This window comes from Oncorhynchus clarkii, chromosome 6, assembly GCF_045791955.1.
Source record: "Oncorhynchus clarkii lewisi isolate Uvic-CL-2024 chromosome 6, UVic_Ocla_1.0, whole genome shotgun sequence".
NCBI lineage: Eukaryota > Metazoa > Chordata > Actinopteri > Salmoniformes > Salmonidae > Oncorhynchus > Oncorhynchus clarkii.
This window is the reverse complement of record NC_092152.1, coordinates 22,865,644-22,882,969: the sequence shown is the minus strand read 5'-3', so window position 1 is coordinate 22,882,969 and position 17,326 is coordinate 22,865,644. Positions and strand designations below refer to the sequence as shown.

General features: G+C 41.9%; 1 protein-coding gene across 4 annotated transcripts in view; it reads right to left on the bottom strand.

Annotated features, from left to right (window-relative positions):
* Positions 1 to 17,326, bottom strand: part of LOC139410799 (ral guanine nucleotide dissociation stimulator-like) — a 31,538-nt gene that overhangs the window by 4,359 nt on the left and 9,853 nt on the right. For 2 of the 4 annotated variants that reach the window (XM_071156320.1, XM_071156319.1), the window contains exons 2-14: positions 5,020 to 5,324; positions 4,838 to 4,912; positions 4,475 to 4,668; positions 4,191 to 4,315; positions 3,846 to 4,061; positions 3,632 to 3,735; positions 3,299 to 3,383; positions 1,677 to 1,754; positions 1,393 to 1,479; positions 1,261 to 1,293; positions 1,027 to 1,148; positions 843 to 938; positions 451 to 655 (exon numbers count right to left, since the gene is read on the bottom strand). In XM_071156320.1, the coding sequence (XP_071012421.1) occupies positions 451 to 655; positions 843 to 938; positions 1,027 to 1,148; positions 1,261 to 1,293; positions 1,393 to 1,479; positions 1,677 to 1,754; positions 3,299 to 3,383; positions 3,632 to 3,735; positions 3,846 to 4,061; positions 4,191 to 4,315; positions 4,475 to 4,668; positions 4,838 to 4,912; positions 5,020 to 5,324 (1,725 nt within the window). Of the gene's footprint in view, positions 1 to 450; positions 656 to 842; positions 939 to 1,026; positions 1,149 to 1,260; positions 1,294 to 1,392; positions 1,480 to 1,676; positions 1,755 to 3,298; positions 3,384 to 3,631; positions 3,736 to 3,845; positions 4,062 to 4,190; positions 4,316 to 4,474; positions 4,669 to 4,837; positions 4,913 to 5,019; positions 5,325 to 11,015; positions 11,389 to 15,776; positions 15,918 to 17,326 lie in introns of those variants that run through there. The other 2 variants (XM_071156317.1, XM_071156318.1) reach the window with 2 other exon arrangements.

Sequence of the window (17,326 nt, the reverse complement as noted above, 5' to 3'; positions counted from 1 at the left end):
TCAACATGACCCTTATCATCAACATGGCCCTTATCATCAACATGGCCCTTATCATCAACATGACCCTTATCATCAACATGACCCTTATCATCAACATGACCCTTATCATCAACATGACCCTTATCATCAACATGACCCTTATCATCAACATGACCCTTATCATCAACATGGCCCTTATCATCAACATGGCCCTTATCATCAACATGACCCTTATCATCAACATGACCCTTATCATCAACATGACCCTTATCATCAACATGGCCCTTACAGAACATGAATTCGAAGACATTGAAATGTCAGGACTGAAATTGCTGCAGTGATGCAGGAATTTCAGTATCTCAGGAAGAAAGAAAATCAAGGTGGATGTGTGTGGCATGAATCATGATGAGATGCTTCTCTGGTGGGAGTGTTCTCCTCCCCCATGTGACCCTGGCCCTTCCTCCTTCTCACCTTTCTCTCGTGGGCATCTGGCGAGTCAGACAGGAAGCTGGCGTTGACATCCTCCAGGTCAGAGCCACTGGAGCCGGCTGAGGTGACGCTGAGGGTGTCCCCACTATCACCTCCCCCTCTCTGGTACGGTCTGATGTGGGACTGGTCAAACAACTTGGAATGGGAGCTTCCTGCACTGCTGCAGCTGGCCTCAGTTAACTGGCGACTGGAGGAAAAGGGAAATACATGGAGACGTATGCGAACAGGGCCCCATAAAACATCATGAACTGTACACAGTGAAAAACACACTGGGAAGGATGTATGCTCAAAATAAAAATGTCATTATTATTAATTTGCAACTATAATAAACATAGGCATAGTGTGAAAAGTTATCTATGCAATATGGGACTTACTCGCTCCAGCGTTTCATGATGCTGCCGTTTTTCTTGGCTCTGATAGTATTGCTGGATGACTCTGACAGCGGTTCAATCTCACAGGACAGAGTGTAGCTATGGGGAAAAAGGCATGGAAATAACAACACTGTATGCCCATACATTTCATTATTTTAATTTACGTTTCATAAAAATCTCTCCTCACCTCTCTGCCTCACTGAGTCTCTCCACTCCTGAGAACCACTCCCTGAAGAAGCTGTCCTGGGTGAAACTGTAGTTGTTGGATGCCAGCTGCAGCAACTTAATCTGAGCTATCACCTCAAACTCCTGTATAGAGAAGGGGGGGGTGAGCCTCCAGCCAATCATAGCCACAATTCCCGGCAATGTCTCCCTGTTTATCAACACCTATTTATCAGTAGCACGTAAGAATTTAATTTACCTTTCTTCGCTTCTCAAAGTTGATGAGTCCACTCTGGAATAGAGAACAAATAATAATTAGATGTGAACAGAGACTAAGCAAGTAGACTGAAGAGGCTACATGATCCAGAGATAGATAGAGATAGACTCTCACCTCTGTGTAGTCTTTCATAGCTGTGTCCATCATGACCAGGTCAGTGAGGAAGGTGCCCAGGTAAGGAATGGTCCCCTGCATCACCCCCTATGACAGAGACATAGTCAGAGAGAAGTTTGATAAGAGCGCAGTGACCACAGGCTCCATGAGCAATAACAATGCTCTCATTTCACCACTAGATGGCGCTATGAACCCAATAACAGCATTCAAGTATACTTGGCATAAAGTGGTTGAAGTTGGTATTTCATGATAAATGATTTAGCTCAAAAAATATCTAGACTCACCAAGTCTCTCTGCTGTTGGTGTCTCCTCTGTGCTCGTTTAGGGTTGATTTCCAGTGTGGCAAATTTGGAGGTGCCCTCCTGCAGAGAGAGAGCATAATCTGTTTTCACAAAACAATCCCTAGAACAGTGCAAAAACTAGTTTGAAACACAACTAGTAATGGCCATAATTACACTTTCAGAAGAGTAGACATACAGGGCTAAACTAATTCACTAATCTATGAATGAGAGTGTGCAGGAAGGGTTACAGCTGAGTTAGCTCTAATGTTTCTGTGAATGATACAAAACAGGGGAATTCTTTACCCAACCTATCCAGAGTTTGCAATCCCACACAGGCCTGGTTGGGCTGGCCCAGATAGATTAAGCACTAGTGGAATGTAGGAAAGGAGGTAAGTGGGACAACACCTTGGAATTTCCCTTACAGACTCATGCATCATCAGGGTGGGGCACTTTTCTGTACCTGCCAACTGCCTACAACGTCAGCTAGGATTCCCTCTGTGCAAGCACAGGTTTCCTCAACTCATAGCCAAAAACCCCAAGCTTCAATATTAGGGCCAATTCAAATACCTGTCTAAAAGCCTAGGAATGTGGATAGCCATTCCTGTTGGAGAAACCCTCTGCTTTTTGCATTCATATTTCACTATTTAACCAGTGAAAGAATATGCTGCAAGTTAAAGAGTAACTTGTGCAAAATTGGCATAACAACGGCGAGGGCACTTCCCATTTCTTTGTGCAGGAATGTATTCAGGTGAGCAGACTAAATATGTTTCTCTTGGAGGATTCAGATATAACCAAACATGTTGTCTGCTATCTAATCCTATGTGGTCTTAATCAAAGGGAATCTGATCTGCCTCTAGTCCTGACAGAAGCATTGGGCCTCATGTTGAACGAGTAAAATATTCATGACTACTGCCACAGCCTACATTGCTGGTGAGACACTTCTACAGGCATGCGGTTACGCATATCAAGTCCTCTCAAACCACACTCACACTGATACTTGCACTCATACATTTTAGAGAGAACACTACGAGGTAAGATTCTATACTGTGTTGTACAACTCATGATGAATGATGAATGAGCTCGCATCTGAGAGGAGACAAGGTGTTAGCTAGCTTGTCTATTTATGTTCTGGTTGCTATGGAGACCCGGCTGTATAGATCGAGAGGAGAGTCTATAGAGCAGTAACGGGTCAGCCAGCCATAATTCCTGTCAACTACTAGTTTTCAAAACCACTTTTCACATACCCTCTTCCTGTTTTCTAACGCAGTTAAAATCTTAAAGATCTATTAGCCGCTGAGTAACATTCAGGTCAATTATGCGCACAATGGTCTTCATATCCAGTTCAACACATTCAATATAAGAGGCAGGTGGAAAAAGCCAAAACTAACACAGGGACATTCTCACATTCACACAGCGTAACGTGTGGGACGACATGTAGGTCATTTGTACCAACTATTGTCTTCACATCCACTTACACATATGGGGCAGGAGAAAAAGGTTTACACAAACACAGACACATTGTACCACATACACAACAGCCCACAGAGGTTTGTACAAACCCATTACACAGATTCCAGGTAAGTTACATTCAGGAGTATGGTTTTTCCCTCTGTTCATTGACCCACCTTGACCAGCAGCTCTCGGCTTAGAGAGTAGTTGTTGTCATCTGAGAAGATCTCTGACAGCTCACGGAAGGTGCGGAAATTCTCTCTGTTGGCAGAATGAGGTCAAAAGTTGAACCTAACATCTCAGGGGCCAAGACAAACATAAACGACCACTGCAAAAGACCTCCAAATAACAACGAAATGTTAACTTCTACCATCAACCCAACCAAAAACCCACAACACTAATTATGTTTTTCTTGAACATGTAACCTGGCCATGAAAACTCCCTGGTCCAATTTATAATCCAATTGTAAACCCTCCAAACCGAAGCCTCAGTCACTGATCGCCTCTCACCTGGACACCTCATCCCATGTCCTCTTGAGTCGGTGGAGAGAGTTACACTGCAGGGCAGAGAGGATAGCTCGCAGGGACGAGAAGTTCTTGAGGATACGACATTCCTAAACACAGCAGAAAGAACCCATAGAGTGAGAAAAACAGCATGACCAATCATCCACAACTGAAACTAACTGCTGAGTGATTGACCCAGAGAGTGGGTCTGATGCCTTACCCTGGCCACCTCTATCCAGCGCTCCACCAGTCTGGCTCGCTGGGTGGGTTTCAGACAGGGGTTGCTCAAGCAGGTGGTGATGACACAGTTGGTGACACAGTTGAACTGGGCCACTGTGGCTCGAATGGTGGGGGCCAGGTGTTCCTTCCCCTTCTTATCCCGCTGGGACCAGATGCCCCCCAGGCAGTGGTAAGGGACCACCTTCTTGAACAGATCCTACAGGGGAGGCCAGAGGAGGGTGTAAGGGTGAGTAAGGGTGAGCACAAAGCACACCACAAGAGCAGCTAAAATTGAAGTTACTTGAAATCGAGCAGTTTGTTGAAATGGGGGGGGCGGGGGTCTCACCGCATCCATGAGTGTGAACTGCTCGGCAACCATGATGGGGTCAAAGGACAAAAAGTTCAGGGCAGTTAGTTCGTCTTCAAAGCCACTCTCTTCCTGCATGGCGAAGGGACAGCCAATGTGCTCCACTGTAAAGAAAACACAGATGAGCTAATAATCAGACTGCCTAAAGGACAGTTATAGTCCAGCACAGGCCCTTAACACTTCAAGCATAAACAGCAACCCCATCATGTCTGATATCACTGAGACACAGACAAGCCCCAGTTGAACCCTATCCTGGCTCTCACCGTCGAGGTCGGGCTCACACTGCTGCCTGCGGTGCAAGAGGGCCAGCAGGTTGCGTGCGCGGCGCTCCAGGTCAGAGCCAGGGAAGTGGTGGTGCAGGTAGGACATCAGGTGGTGTAGACAGCTATACTGTGGAGGGCTCCAGAAGTCCTCTGAGTACTGGTCCAGCCACGCCCCCAGGATGGATGACACAGTGCTGCAGGACACAACCCAGTAGGGAAGAGGCGGGGAATGAGGAGACGTGCAGATGACAGACAGGGAAGAGTGTATGGTACAGTACACGTGTGTACACTGCACAAGAAATGTGCACACAAAAAACGAACATATCAAAATGTTTGATAATGCTGGTCTCCCCAGACGCTTACTTTCTGAGCTCTGTGCTGTCATCCTGAGTGTGTCTGTGTATATCTATCACAGGTTGGTTCTGTAGATTGGCATACCTAAGACATGAAGGAAACATCTGTCAGCATTACACTGTGTATAGTGTGTTTTTGTATTTATGTGCTTACATGTATGGGCGGTTCTAGCTTCACGGCCATCTCTGTACCTGTTGAGTAGGAGGTCCAGCACCTGCTTGGTGGTGGCGAAGGAGCGGTAGGTGCAGAGGAAGATGGTGACGTAGGTGGAGTCCTTGCCCCTGAACGCAGATACCATGTATTCCACCAGCCTCTCCAGCGTACCAGCCTTTATGGTGCGTATTTTACACGTCTCATACAGGCTGAGAGCAGAGTCTGTCTCCACGCCCAGCCATCGCTGTCCCTTACTGGCCGACTGGTGCAACTGTACCTTCCTCAGGGTGATGGTGAAGACTGCCCCCTCTTCCACCTCCTCTCCGATCTCCTGTGTCGAGTTCTACAGGGAAAATAAGACAAAGAGATGTAATGGTCTGTCTGAAAAACATATACAAAAATCGGGCCTTCCCTCCCTCCCTACATGTGTGGCTATGAATAACAATACTGTTACATCAAACAGAGGTTGCTAGATACACAGCCCAACAACACAGGCTAAAGCCCATGCTTTACAAACAAGGAATTAACACAAGCTGCTTCCTCAATGAAAGAGGGGTCTGTACCAAACAGTGTGGTTGTTGGTTGTTGTCACCATTCCTTTTTCCTCCAGCTCTCCAACACAGAATGATATGAACAGCAATGGTATTTTCGAGGACTTTACAGTGAGCATCCCAGGCACTTGACCCAGATAGCCAAACAACATCGGTTTGACGACTGCGGCTTCCTCAGTGGGGTAGTGGTATGTACACTAATCAAGCATGACACAGGCATCAGTCATACACCTACTTATGCATCTGTAGCACATTATTCATCAGAACCTTTCGGTAGCTAGATATACAGCAGCACCTCCAAAATACTTTCGCTGTTAGTCATAGCCTACTCTCACCTTCAATCACACAGCCACTCTGTTTTGCTTGGTTTCCATGGAGCTGGGCAGAGATTCAAATCCAGTTTGAGTGCTATATTACTAACACTCTATTTTAGAACAGAGGAGTTTACTGTACGTGGTTATAAATCATTTGTAACATGTTTGTATGGCTGTGTTTGAAAGCAGGCTCTGAGCACACAGACCTTGGACTTCACAGTGAGAGTAGCCCTTATCAGCTGAGCACACAGATACTGCTGGCCTATCAATCTAAACCCAATGGAACACAGCCCTGTTCTTGACATAAGGACAATCTTTCTCTCTCTATGTTAATGGAACAAGGCCTAAGAAAACTAAAATCAGACCTATTCAGATTCACCAGGTCTTGAATTTTAAAAAAATCAAATTATATATAAGATTATATATCGATTAAAGGGTTGTAGATAACATTTGGACTGTGTGTGAATGTATACTGTGGTGACCTGTGGCCTGGCCATGCCACACAGGACCTATTTACAACTGTAGAAAGTCAGGGAACTCTCAGAGGCTTTCAGAGACCAGGTTACCATGGAAACCAGGGGGAACTCCCAAAGACCCAACGGAACAGGGCATACATAGGGCCAGGAAACAGACATACAAGTGAGAACGGCTTCCCCCATTAAGCCTTGACCAGTCATATCCCTCTCTGCCGGAATCATAGCTTAGTCATCAGACAGAGATTGTGTAACGGCATTCTTCCTCCTCTTCTGAGGAGGAGTAGTGAGAAGGATTGGAGGATCAATGTGCAGCGTGGTAAGTGTCCATAACGTTTATTTTAAGACATAAACTGAACACTATGAAATACAAAACAATAAACGTGAACATGAACGAAACCGAAACAGTACCGTGTGGCAAAAAACACTCAAACGGAAACAAACACCCACAACTCAAAAGTGAAACCCAGGCTACCTAAGTATGATTCTCAATCAACTAACAACTAACAACACCTGCCTCTGATTGAGAACCATACTAGGCTGAACTCAAAACCCCAACATAGAAAAACACACATAGACTGCCCACCCCAACTCACGCCCTGACCATACTAAAACAAAGAATAAAATAACAGAACTATGGTCAGAACGTGAAAGATTGCATGTGGAGCCCTGGTAACACATACACAATAGTAGTATGCCTTTCATGGTCTTAATTCCACGTGTCTGTAGTTCTCACGGAACATAGACACCGACAAACACACACACACATACAATATACAACATGTGATTCAGGTAAACTAAGAAATAACTTTGTCACCAACCATCTTGTTGACAGACTTTTATTATTCTGGTTAATATTTTGTGAGTACTCGACTCAATCATATGATGATTTTATCAAGTGTTGAAATTCTACTTGAGTAGATGTTTTATTAAGTGTTGGATCTTAAGGTGATTTTATCAAGTGTTGATAGGCCTACTTGAGTAGATGTTTTATTAAGTGTTGGATCTTAAGGTGATTTTAAGTGTTGTACTTGAGCACACACTAATAGAGTGGCACCATACATTCTAATAAATAAACTTCCTTATTATGAAAATAAAAACCAAGACATTGACAAACAGGTACTGCGCTTTCATGAGAGAGTGATGATTAAGCGAGATACTAGACAATATTGGGAAATCCCTATAGGGAAGAAAGGAAAGGAGCCTCACACGAGGAAGAACTAAAGTCCAATAAGTCATGCAGTTTATCAGAAAGCGAAATCCAACTGGTAAGTCCGTCAAAAACGAAGGAACAAAAAACTAGCCTGTAATGGACTGGCTGAGGACCTCTCCGTAACCACAACCACTGCAACATTTGAATGGGTTCCGTTTCACAAGATCACTTTTTGTGCAAGACTGCATCAGAGTAAAAACTTCTGAGGGGAACTTCCACTATCAAAGCATGTCAACAATGAGTGGGCATGTTAATGGTCTCATCTATGTATTGTACATCCCATCCATAAAAATAATCTATCTGGAACATGTGTTAGATTCAGTCAGTTAGAAGGCTTATGAATAGCATGTACAGAAGCTGTTGCCACAATGACCACATCAACAAAGCACCGATCTTTGGACTCTGAGCTAGTGTCAACAGAGGCATCCATCCTTCAGTCATCAGTGGAGAGATGATCAGTTCTATATATGTGCCTGAATAGACAATGTCACATGGCACAATAACAGCTAATGCAAATGCATAGCATCGCTATAACCATCTACTTTTCATAATAGTATTTCAGTAGTGTTGATAGTGTTGGCTATTTGGAAACGGTTGGCCAATCCACAACTGGTTTGATGACGATCACTGTCTCCTCCAGCTATTCAGGCAAGGACACATAGGAAGTCCCCGCCAGAAAGAGATGCTCCAAAATAGAGTACACAACACAAACAATTGTGAAGTCCAACAGTGGCCCTCTAGCACAGGCAGCAGATTCCTCTCACACACAACGACTGTAGAATGCCAATGAGATCATGAACCGCTTAGGATCACTTTATCTGGAGCAGAATTGTAACTTTAAACCCAAAATATACGCAAACTTTGCAGAAAATGTCCCATAGACATCAATTTATGATTTGCACAACACTTAGTAATGCAAGTGTAAACTGATTGAGCTTTTAGTAATTAGGAATGCAAGAGTGCATTATCTGCTTGACTTCCACATTCTCATTTGAGTGCCACACTGTAAGAGTTATTTTTTACATGTGAATTTAGATCAGGAGCTGTATCCACTAAACTTGGATTTTGAGTAGTCAGACAAACCAAGTAAGGCTGAGACTACCACTTATTTGGTATTATTAGGTCTAGAGAATTTGGAATAAAGTTATTTTCCAGGCTTCAGGCCGAAACATTCCACCCACTGTCTGTTTCTCTCATTCAACCTCCCTGAACCTCAGTGCTCCTCACCCTCTCACTCACTCTCCCTCTTTCTCGCTATCCCTCGCTCTTCTCTCTGTCTCCATTTTAATGATCTACAACAACAAAAGCTCCTCTATGTTTGTTTCTACAAATCCACCTCCAGTTTCTTGTTACAGGACTCAGTTAAGCTTCCGCCTGCAATCTGCAGTCTTCAGGACAAGATCCAACAAACAAAGGTCTCCTTAACATCAGCAAGACATTTCTAGACCTTTTCCAAACACACACAAAACAACAACAAAGTATGTAATTGACTAGTTAGAGGGAGAGTATGATTTGCTATTGACATATTTGGTTGACAAAAGAATAAGTCCAATAGGCTCACAACCCCATATGTGGAAATACACTTTAATTCCTAATATTTTCATTATTGCATGATTAACAATATGACTTTTTGATCTGAACAGGCTTTTGGTCCTTAATATTTTACCAAGGAGAATTTGTGCCAGTTACACCAGTTGAATCTCTTGGATTGCCCTAATAAACTCATGCCCCTAAATAAACAATTAGCTATAGAGTGCAGTACTTTATCATCAGAACAGTATATTTGTAACGAGTGCGCTGAGAGTCGGGAAGCAAGTTCAGGGAGTGAGTGTTTTAATAAATAAAATGAACACAAAAAACACACCGACATGCTAACAGAGTCAATAACACCTGAGGAAAGAACCAAGGGGAGTGACAGATATAGGAAAGATAATCAAGGAGGTGATGGAGTCCAGGTGAGTGTCATGAGTGGCAGGTGTGCGAGACGATGGTGACAGGTGTGCGGGATAATCAGCAGCCTGATGACCTAGAGGCCGGAGAGGGAGTATATGTGACAATATTGGCTAGATGACTACGCATCACGGCTTTTGGAATAGGGCCTAAGGACACACGTATATAGTGATGACAGGGTGGATCCTCCTCACTGCCCTTGGTTGTACCACTACCAGTAATTTAACCTTTCAGAAGACAGAGTGACCATAACACTATCAATCTTATGCCAACAAGCCTGTGACACAGCACTACTGAGATAGACCAAATTATACTATATCTACAGTCCCTTACTGCTTCAGCTCAAGGATAACAGTGGTGGGGTTACAGGGGCCCTAAAGCGATCAATGGCCATTGGCTGAAGTGTCACATTAATTGCAGTGTCCTGAGTTTGTTTATACACAACTGAACCATTGAATCCCAATACTGTACATTCACCATACATTCTCAGCTGAAGGAGAAGAATGGCTGTGATTGTAGAGGCAGCTCCTAGCCCAATGAAAGAGGGGGATTAAGCATCAAGTAATTGTGTTACTAGAGAGGATTAGATTATAGGAGAGAGAGAGAGACAGAGGGAGAGAGAAATGTAGGAGTGGAGCCTGAATTGCCCTCTCTAAGCATGTGACATGTATAAATGAAGGAAACATACTGTCTTTAATAAAAAACAAAAATATTATAAAAAATAACATATCGTCTGAGTTCCAGCCTTTAGTTTCATAAGCTTGGTGAAAATAAAGGCATATTTTATTCTTCAGAAGGTTATTGAACATATTTAAAACATACATGCCAGACAGTGGTGTTATTGAAAACACACACACTTACACAGACAGGGTGTGCGTAAGAATGCACTTTCCCAGAATTACCGATGTTTTGCCTGGCAAATCTTGATCTGATGTAACAACTAACTGAATAGCCAAGCCAATATCAACTCACTTACTTTTACTTTTCCAACATTCAAAGTCACTGTATCAACTACACTCTTGCCCTCATCTGATTCCATGTGATGGAAGGAGGCATTATGTAAAGCCAACCAACTTGACTAGTCATCCACATTGCTTTATTTGCTGCAACGTCTCAGTAAATAACAATTGCTGAAGGAACCGCCCACTTTATAATATGTGCTGAAGTATAGGTGCTTCTTTACTCTTTCCCCATATAAGGCCAATACTGAGCATCAGCAGATAGTAAATTAAAACCAACATATTCCACTCTTTGGACCTTCCTATAGAATTGAAATGAGTCCTTATGCAATGGGTAGTAGGCAGGACACTCCGGACATATTTCTGGAACGCATGATACCAACCATAGGAAAACTCTGCCACATCACTATGAACTTCAGTAGGCCTAAACTCTATACATTTTAATAAGACACAAATCACGAGGCAACTATCACACCAAATGTTCAGTATAGTGATACACTAGCTATAGGACATAAGATTAAAATACTGTCTCGGTATTGATGGAGAATTCTTTACGCACAGTTCCCAAACTTACCTCAAATAGTGGTAGGTCAGGGTCCAAATGTGTAAAACTGTTAAGGACCACCGGGCTTTCGTCCTCGCCAACCTCCAGCTTTACCCCATCCCAAATATTGCGCACCTTCCATGTTCCAGCATCGAACATCTCATCGAGGTGTCCCGATTTGATGCTTTGCGCATCAGAGCACATCCCCATAAAGCGGACCATTAGTAACGGATACGATTACCGCAGTCAATAGATGTGACAACCTTTCTTTGTCGTACATCCATAGTTACTTCTGATGATAGGCTGCAATACATTTAATTTTACCAGAGGACCACACAGTAAAAAGTGAAGTACAGAGACGACGCTGGCTACTGTAGACTGCTAAAGGCAGGCGCCTCGACCTACTGTATTTAGAAATTCATGACTCATTGCGGAATGTTACTCATAGCTCCTCCTTTCTGACGGTACCCGTCCCTCTGTGAATGTTGTTACTATGAGGTCGCCGTGGAAACCGTTTCCAGATAAGGTATATTCAAGACTGAAATATTGGTCCTGTTAAAATGTTTCCAATGCAGATATCCATACAGGCAAGATGTATTATAGACATCACCTCAGTAGAAACAGAAAAAGGATAGAAAAAACTCAAGCGTAGGCTATAATCCACTAAAACCTTATAAATAAATATAATGAATAAAAAAAACGCATCCGTGTTACAATTGGATGGACCATAGTCAGAGAACCACAGTGAGGGCAATTCCCTGGGAATTAGTGAGTAGAACAGCATAACTGCGCTGGGGTATTATAATATATATATATATATATACGTTTATATACAGCAAACACATACCAATAAACATGACCGAACACGAGCTCTTTAATCCCACTCCTCAGCCACTCTCAGCCCATCCCACCCATCACCGTAGACCGCCCTCGTTTGGTTTCCATGTGCCATATATTTTGAATTGTGACGTGGTACATTCATTTTGAACCTTTCTAATCGCATAGTATCCACCGATTGTGAGCTAAAGATGAAAACCTTTCCAACGAGTGTTATTATATTATTGATCGATTGACTATGGCTTTCCAAATCCCCCAACACTGTTTGCAAGGTTCATTTTAAGTGAATGTTTTTTGACCATTCCTGAACCTGTGACCAGAAACAAGCTACATAGGGGCATTACCAGAATACATTATTTAGTGATTGTGTCTCTTCGCAGCAAAATCTACAGAGCTGAGATTGTTGTATATGCATTCTGTTGGTGGCAAGAATGTTGTATAATAATTGAAATGAAAAAACTCGGAAGTGTCGAAACTATTTTTTTGTACCAATTCATGTACCATGTGCCACGGAATCGAAAATCTCTATATTTTTCTATTTATGCCAATCCATTTCAGCCAATTTATATCTTTAATATATGGCAGACAAGTTCTCTACCTTCTCCTTCCTCCACTTCCCTCCTCCATTTATGTGGTAATTCTGCAATCAATTGGTTGTCATTTTGGATTGCGCAGACATTCCCATATACACTGAACAAAAATACAGTGTCTGTGACATAACTCCACCATCTCTATTAATAATATCTTTAATAAATACAATACCATTTAAAAAATCTTTCCATAAAGAATGTTTATTTTATAAATCAATATATTGGAGTTTAAGCATAATATTTGTTGTAATATTTGTTCTATATTTTCTGGAGGATAAAATTGAAATTGTAACCAGCTTTGTATGGCTTGTTTAAGAAATGGAGATACATTAAAATACGTTTAATTTTCAATTAGTCGAAAATTAGAAGTGTAATCTGTATAAAGGCAAAACGGCCATTTTTGAAGGAGGTGAGGCATCAACTATAGCATTCAATACTTTTCGCATTTTTGAAAACAGCTGCTTATATCACAAGGATAATACGTTTTCAGTTCAAAGGAATGGTATCATTGGTGTTATTTATGCCTCTTGTATTCTGTGGATGAGTGCCCATGTCATCTCCAACATTGACTGAACAGACCATTTTGCTGGTATTTCTCTTGAGTGACACTCCCCTCTACTGGTCAGAATTGGAACACACTTGGAACCTCTTGAGAACCAAGCTTTACTACAAGACATTGCAAAATACAATATTCAACAACATAAAAAGAAAAACAGGTGTGAATGTGAATTGGTTCATTCGCATCTGCTTCAACAACAGGGGATGTTTTCCCCAATACATTCCTGAGTCCACATTTTCTCCCCTTTCCCAGCATTCAGCAGCACAAAATACAGATTACCAGTGCTGCTACGCTTCAAATTCACAAATCTCTCCCTGAACAGCTGTATGGGATGAGGATATACAGAAAGACAGAGAGATAGAGAGAGAGAGAGAGAGAGAGAGAGAGAGAGATGGAAATGGAAAGTTGTCAGCCTGTAGGTGCAAGCAGTTGGTTGCAATCAATGCAATGTAATTACTCTGCTACCTTTTGCCCTGTGATGATTTAACAACAGTCCACCCTATTCCATTTGTCAGGCTTCCTTCTGGAATCAACAAATAGCAGTGTTGTTCTACTATGGCTCTGGCATATACCCCAACATGCTTTACTACTCTCGCAGGAGAGGGACTTCATCCACACATGCATGCACACATACAAAACACACAAACTTTGCATAATACAGGCAGCACACTTTACCTTAATTGAAATCATACGTTTTCTGACATTTTTAACCAACCAACACACTCAACCCAGTGACCGCAATTCCTGAGGTTGCTATGACAAAAAGGTTCCCATTATCCATAATTCAACAAGAATTACCAAGCATAAATTAATCCACCTTGAAAAGCATGCATTGTCATCAGCAAATCTACATGGTGGTATCTGTTGACTAGGAAACTTAAATGATTTTGCTGCAATCTGCTGCTCATCAAATTGCTGTTGGGCAATTCCACTGTAACAGAATGATGTCACCAACAGCAAAAACCGTCAATCTGTTACCAAACTTTGCATCTGCACTGTTCTTTAAGTAAATGTGTTTTTGTCAAATGTTCAGTGCAAAATTCTTAAAAAGTTGTCATTGTGCACAGAATTTGATGGTTTATTTAACTTCGTAATCATTGGTTTTTGATTGGTATAGATTTAAATGTGAAAATTATTTGGCTCAGCATCAATCTGTTACTGTGGAATTGCCCTGTTGCTGATAATTCTAAGATCCGCAGCTTCAGACCTCTGCCATAGTGGGTCAGGGCCAGGCGGCAACACAGGCCATGGTGTTTTCAGTCTCAGGTCAGTGTTACATGAGTTCAGTCCTTGACCGCTCGTCTCATGACAAGCCCCTGTGAGCTAACAGACCCAGAGAGACAGATCTCACCATATAACAACAGGCCTTTATATCACCAGACAGACTGTTTTAACCATGAATCATGTGCAAGCTATTCAGAAGAAAGAAAAATAATGCCAGTTGATCACAACAATTCCCTGAGTGAGTTAATTGAGAGGAGACCCCGGCCTTAACCTTTTTATGACACTTGTCATTGTGTTTTTGGCCACTGGGCTCACCTCAGGTTGTGCAATTGTACTATCTGTAACCTACAACTGCAAAATACAGAAGTCTGAGCATATCGGACTTACAGTGCCTTCAGAAAGTATTCATACCCCTTGACTTATTCCACATTTTGATGTGTTACAGCCTGAATTCAAAATTGATTAAATATATGTTTTTTTCTCACCCACTTACACACAAAACCACATAACAACAAAGTAAAAATATATTTGTAGAATTTTTAACAGATTTATTGAAAATTAAAATGAAATATCTCATTTATAAGTATTCACACCCCTGAGTCAATCAATACACGTTAGAATCCCCTTTGGCAGTGATTACAGTTGTGAGTCTTTCTGGGTAAGTCTCTAAGAGCTTTTCAAGTCTTGCAATATATTTTCAAGCTGATTTAAATCAAAACTGTAACTAGGCCACTCAGGAACATTCAATGTCGTCTTGGTAAGTAACTCCAGTGTATTTCACCTTGTGTTTTAGGTTATTGTCCTGCTGAAAGGTGAATTTGTCTCCCAGTGTCTGTTGGAAAGCAGACTAAACCAGGTTTCTCTCTAGGATTTTGCCTGTGCTTAGCTCTATTTCGCTTCTTTTTAGCCTAAAAATGTTTCGTAGTCGATGACAAGCATACCCATAACATGATGCAGCCACCACCATGCTTGAAAATATGAAGAGTGGTACTCAGTGATGTGTTGTTTTGGATTTGCCCCAAACATAACTCTTTGTATTCAGAACACAATGTTAGTTTTTTTGTAGTTATCCTTTAGTGCCTTATTGTAAACAGAATGCATGTTTTGGAATATGTTTTATTCTGTACATTCTTTCTTTCAACTATGTTGTTGACACATTCTCAATTTTCTCCTATCACTGCCATTAAACTCTGTAACTGTTTTAAAGTCACCATTGGCCTCATGGTGAAATCCCTAAAAACATAATTCCACTTTGAAATTATGGGGTATTGTGTGTAGTCCAGTGACACAAAATCTCAATTTAATCAATTTTAAATGCAGGCTGTAACACAACAAAATGTGGAAAAAGTCAAGGTGTGAATACTTCCTGAAGACACTGTAGGATAGAGTCAACAAAACCAAGCTATTGGATAATATGCCACTGTCAAATGTGAGGAACACACACAGATGCACACACGCACATGCTCAAGCTCACTAAAATCATGTATAACATGCTAAAAGAAGCTAAGTAAAAAAATATCAGATATCAAAGAAACTCACATTTCCCGGCGTAATATTAAGTGTATCAGAGTTGATGCCTACCTGTCTGTCTACCTCTCTGTGTCTCACAGTAATGAAGGCAGCCTGGCACATAGACTGAGTCCTACAGAAGGCTCCACTCCTCAGCAGTCCACAGGTCCACTGAGCCCACATCACTGCTTCCCTCAGAACCAGGAGATAACACTGGAGATGAAACCGGACCGGGATGAGCAGGGCTCAGAGTTCACCCTCCCCTCCCCTCGCTCCCCACCCCAGTCACAGATTGGGTGACCACTTCAGGTCCACCCCAGTTGGGTGTTTACTTAAACAGCTGGGTCAACACCACAGAACAATAAAACATTAACTTCTACTCAAAAATAATAGGGATTCCAAAAAGCATGTTAATAGCTTGTAAGAGTGAATACACTGTCCCTATGTTCAACTGCACAAACCTTAACAAACTTTGCACTTTACTTCTCTGAACAGAAAATGAAATCACTGGCATCATGTTACCCTGGATTTCCCAGGGGTATTCCCATTCAACTAACGTTGTGACTCACTCATTTGTGAGGCAAAATGTATACAAAAGCTATTAGGCCTAACAAAATATGATTATGACAATTCTATATTTGCATCAGAAAATCAACTAATGGATTGACAAATGTAGACATGTTAGATTTCAGCTAAAACGAAAGCAAAAATGGTCAGCATAAGCAGTTAAACCAAAAGTAGTGCCACTACCAACACAAGTACAGCTTCTTTATGGTGGAGTACGTATCGTTCGAACTATAAGTTACAGGTGTTTTTGTGGTGAATCTCTGATAAAGGTTACAGAGCCTAGTTTTATGGGCGTTATGTGAACTAGAAGCTGAACAAGCTGAACAAAAAAGTCCACTAAGTCACATCGATATAGCTCTTAGAGGAACTTCCCCCTGACAGACGGAGAGGCGGCTCCTAAAGAAACCTTCCATTCAAACACAGTGAAATAACTCCTGCGAACCAAGCAGCTGCTAGCCCATTCTGAGGCACTCCTAGCTCATAGGTCTTTGCATTTAAAAATCATTTTACAATACCAAAAGCAATCACTCTTAGGCAGTTAAACAATACCTTGAGGAGACAGCCTATCTAATAGCAGGGGAAGCATGGTCTTTCTGACATGGTTTGGGGTGTCGGCATGCTTCACAGCCGAAACAGTTCGAAAGAGTTTGTGCATACATTATGACGACTTTTGTGATGTTTGTTTGTTTTGGACTTAGGTACGTTTTTTTCCCGGTTGTTCAGGCACACAACAATTCTCGAGGCAAGCCGAGGTCGTTAGCTGAAGTCTACACCCCTTCGTCGATGATTGGTCAACAGTAGAGATCCTTCAGGAAAGTCTTTGTTGTCATTCAACAAGAAATTACTCATTTTCGTGCCCATTTTTTCATTTAGAAATACTACACCAAACATTTTTAAGACTGCCAGAGGGAACACAACATTTTTCTTTAAAATGCCCCCAGTGCAATGATTCTGTTTTCCAATTTGTTCAACAGGTAATTGTAAATACATCCTAGACCAGCAAGCTACCACAGGGACCTAGTACAACAAAAACAAGTTCCTCTATCATTAAGTGT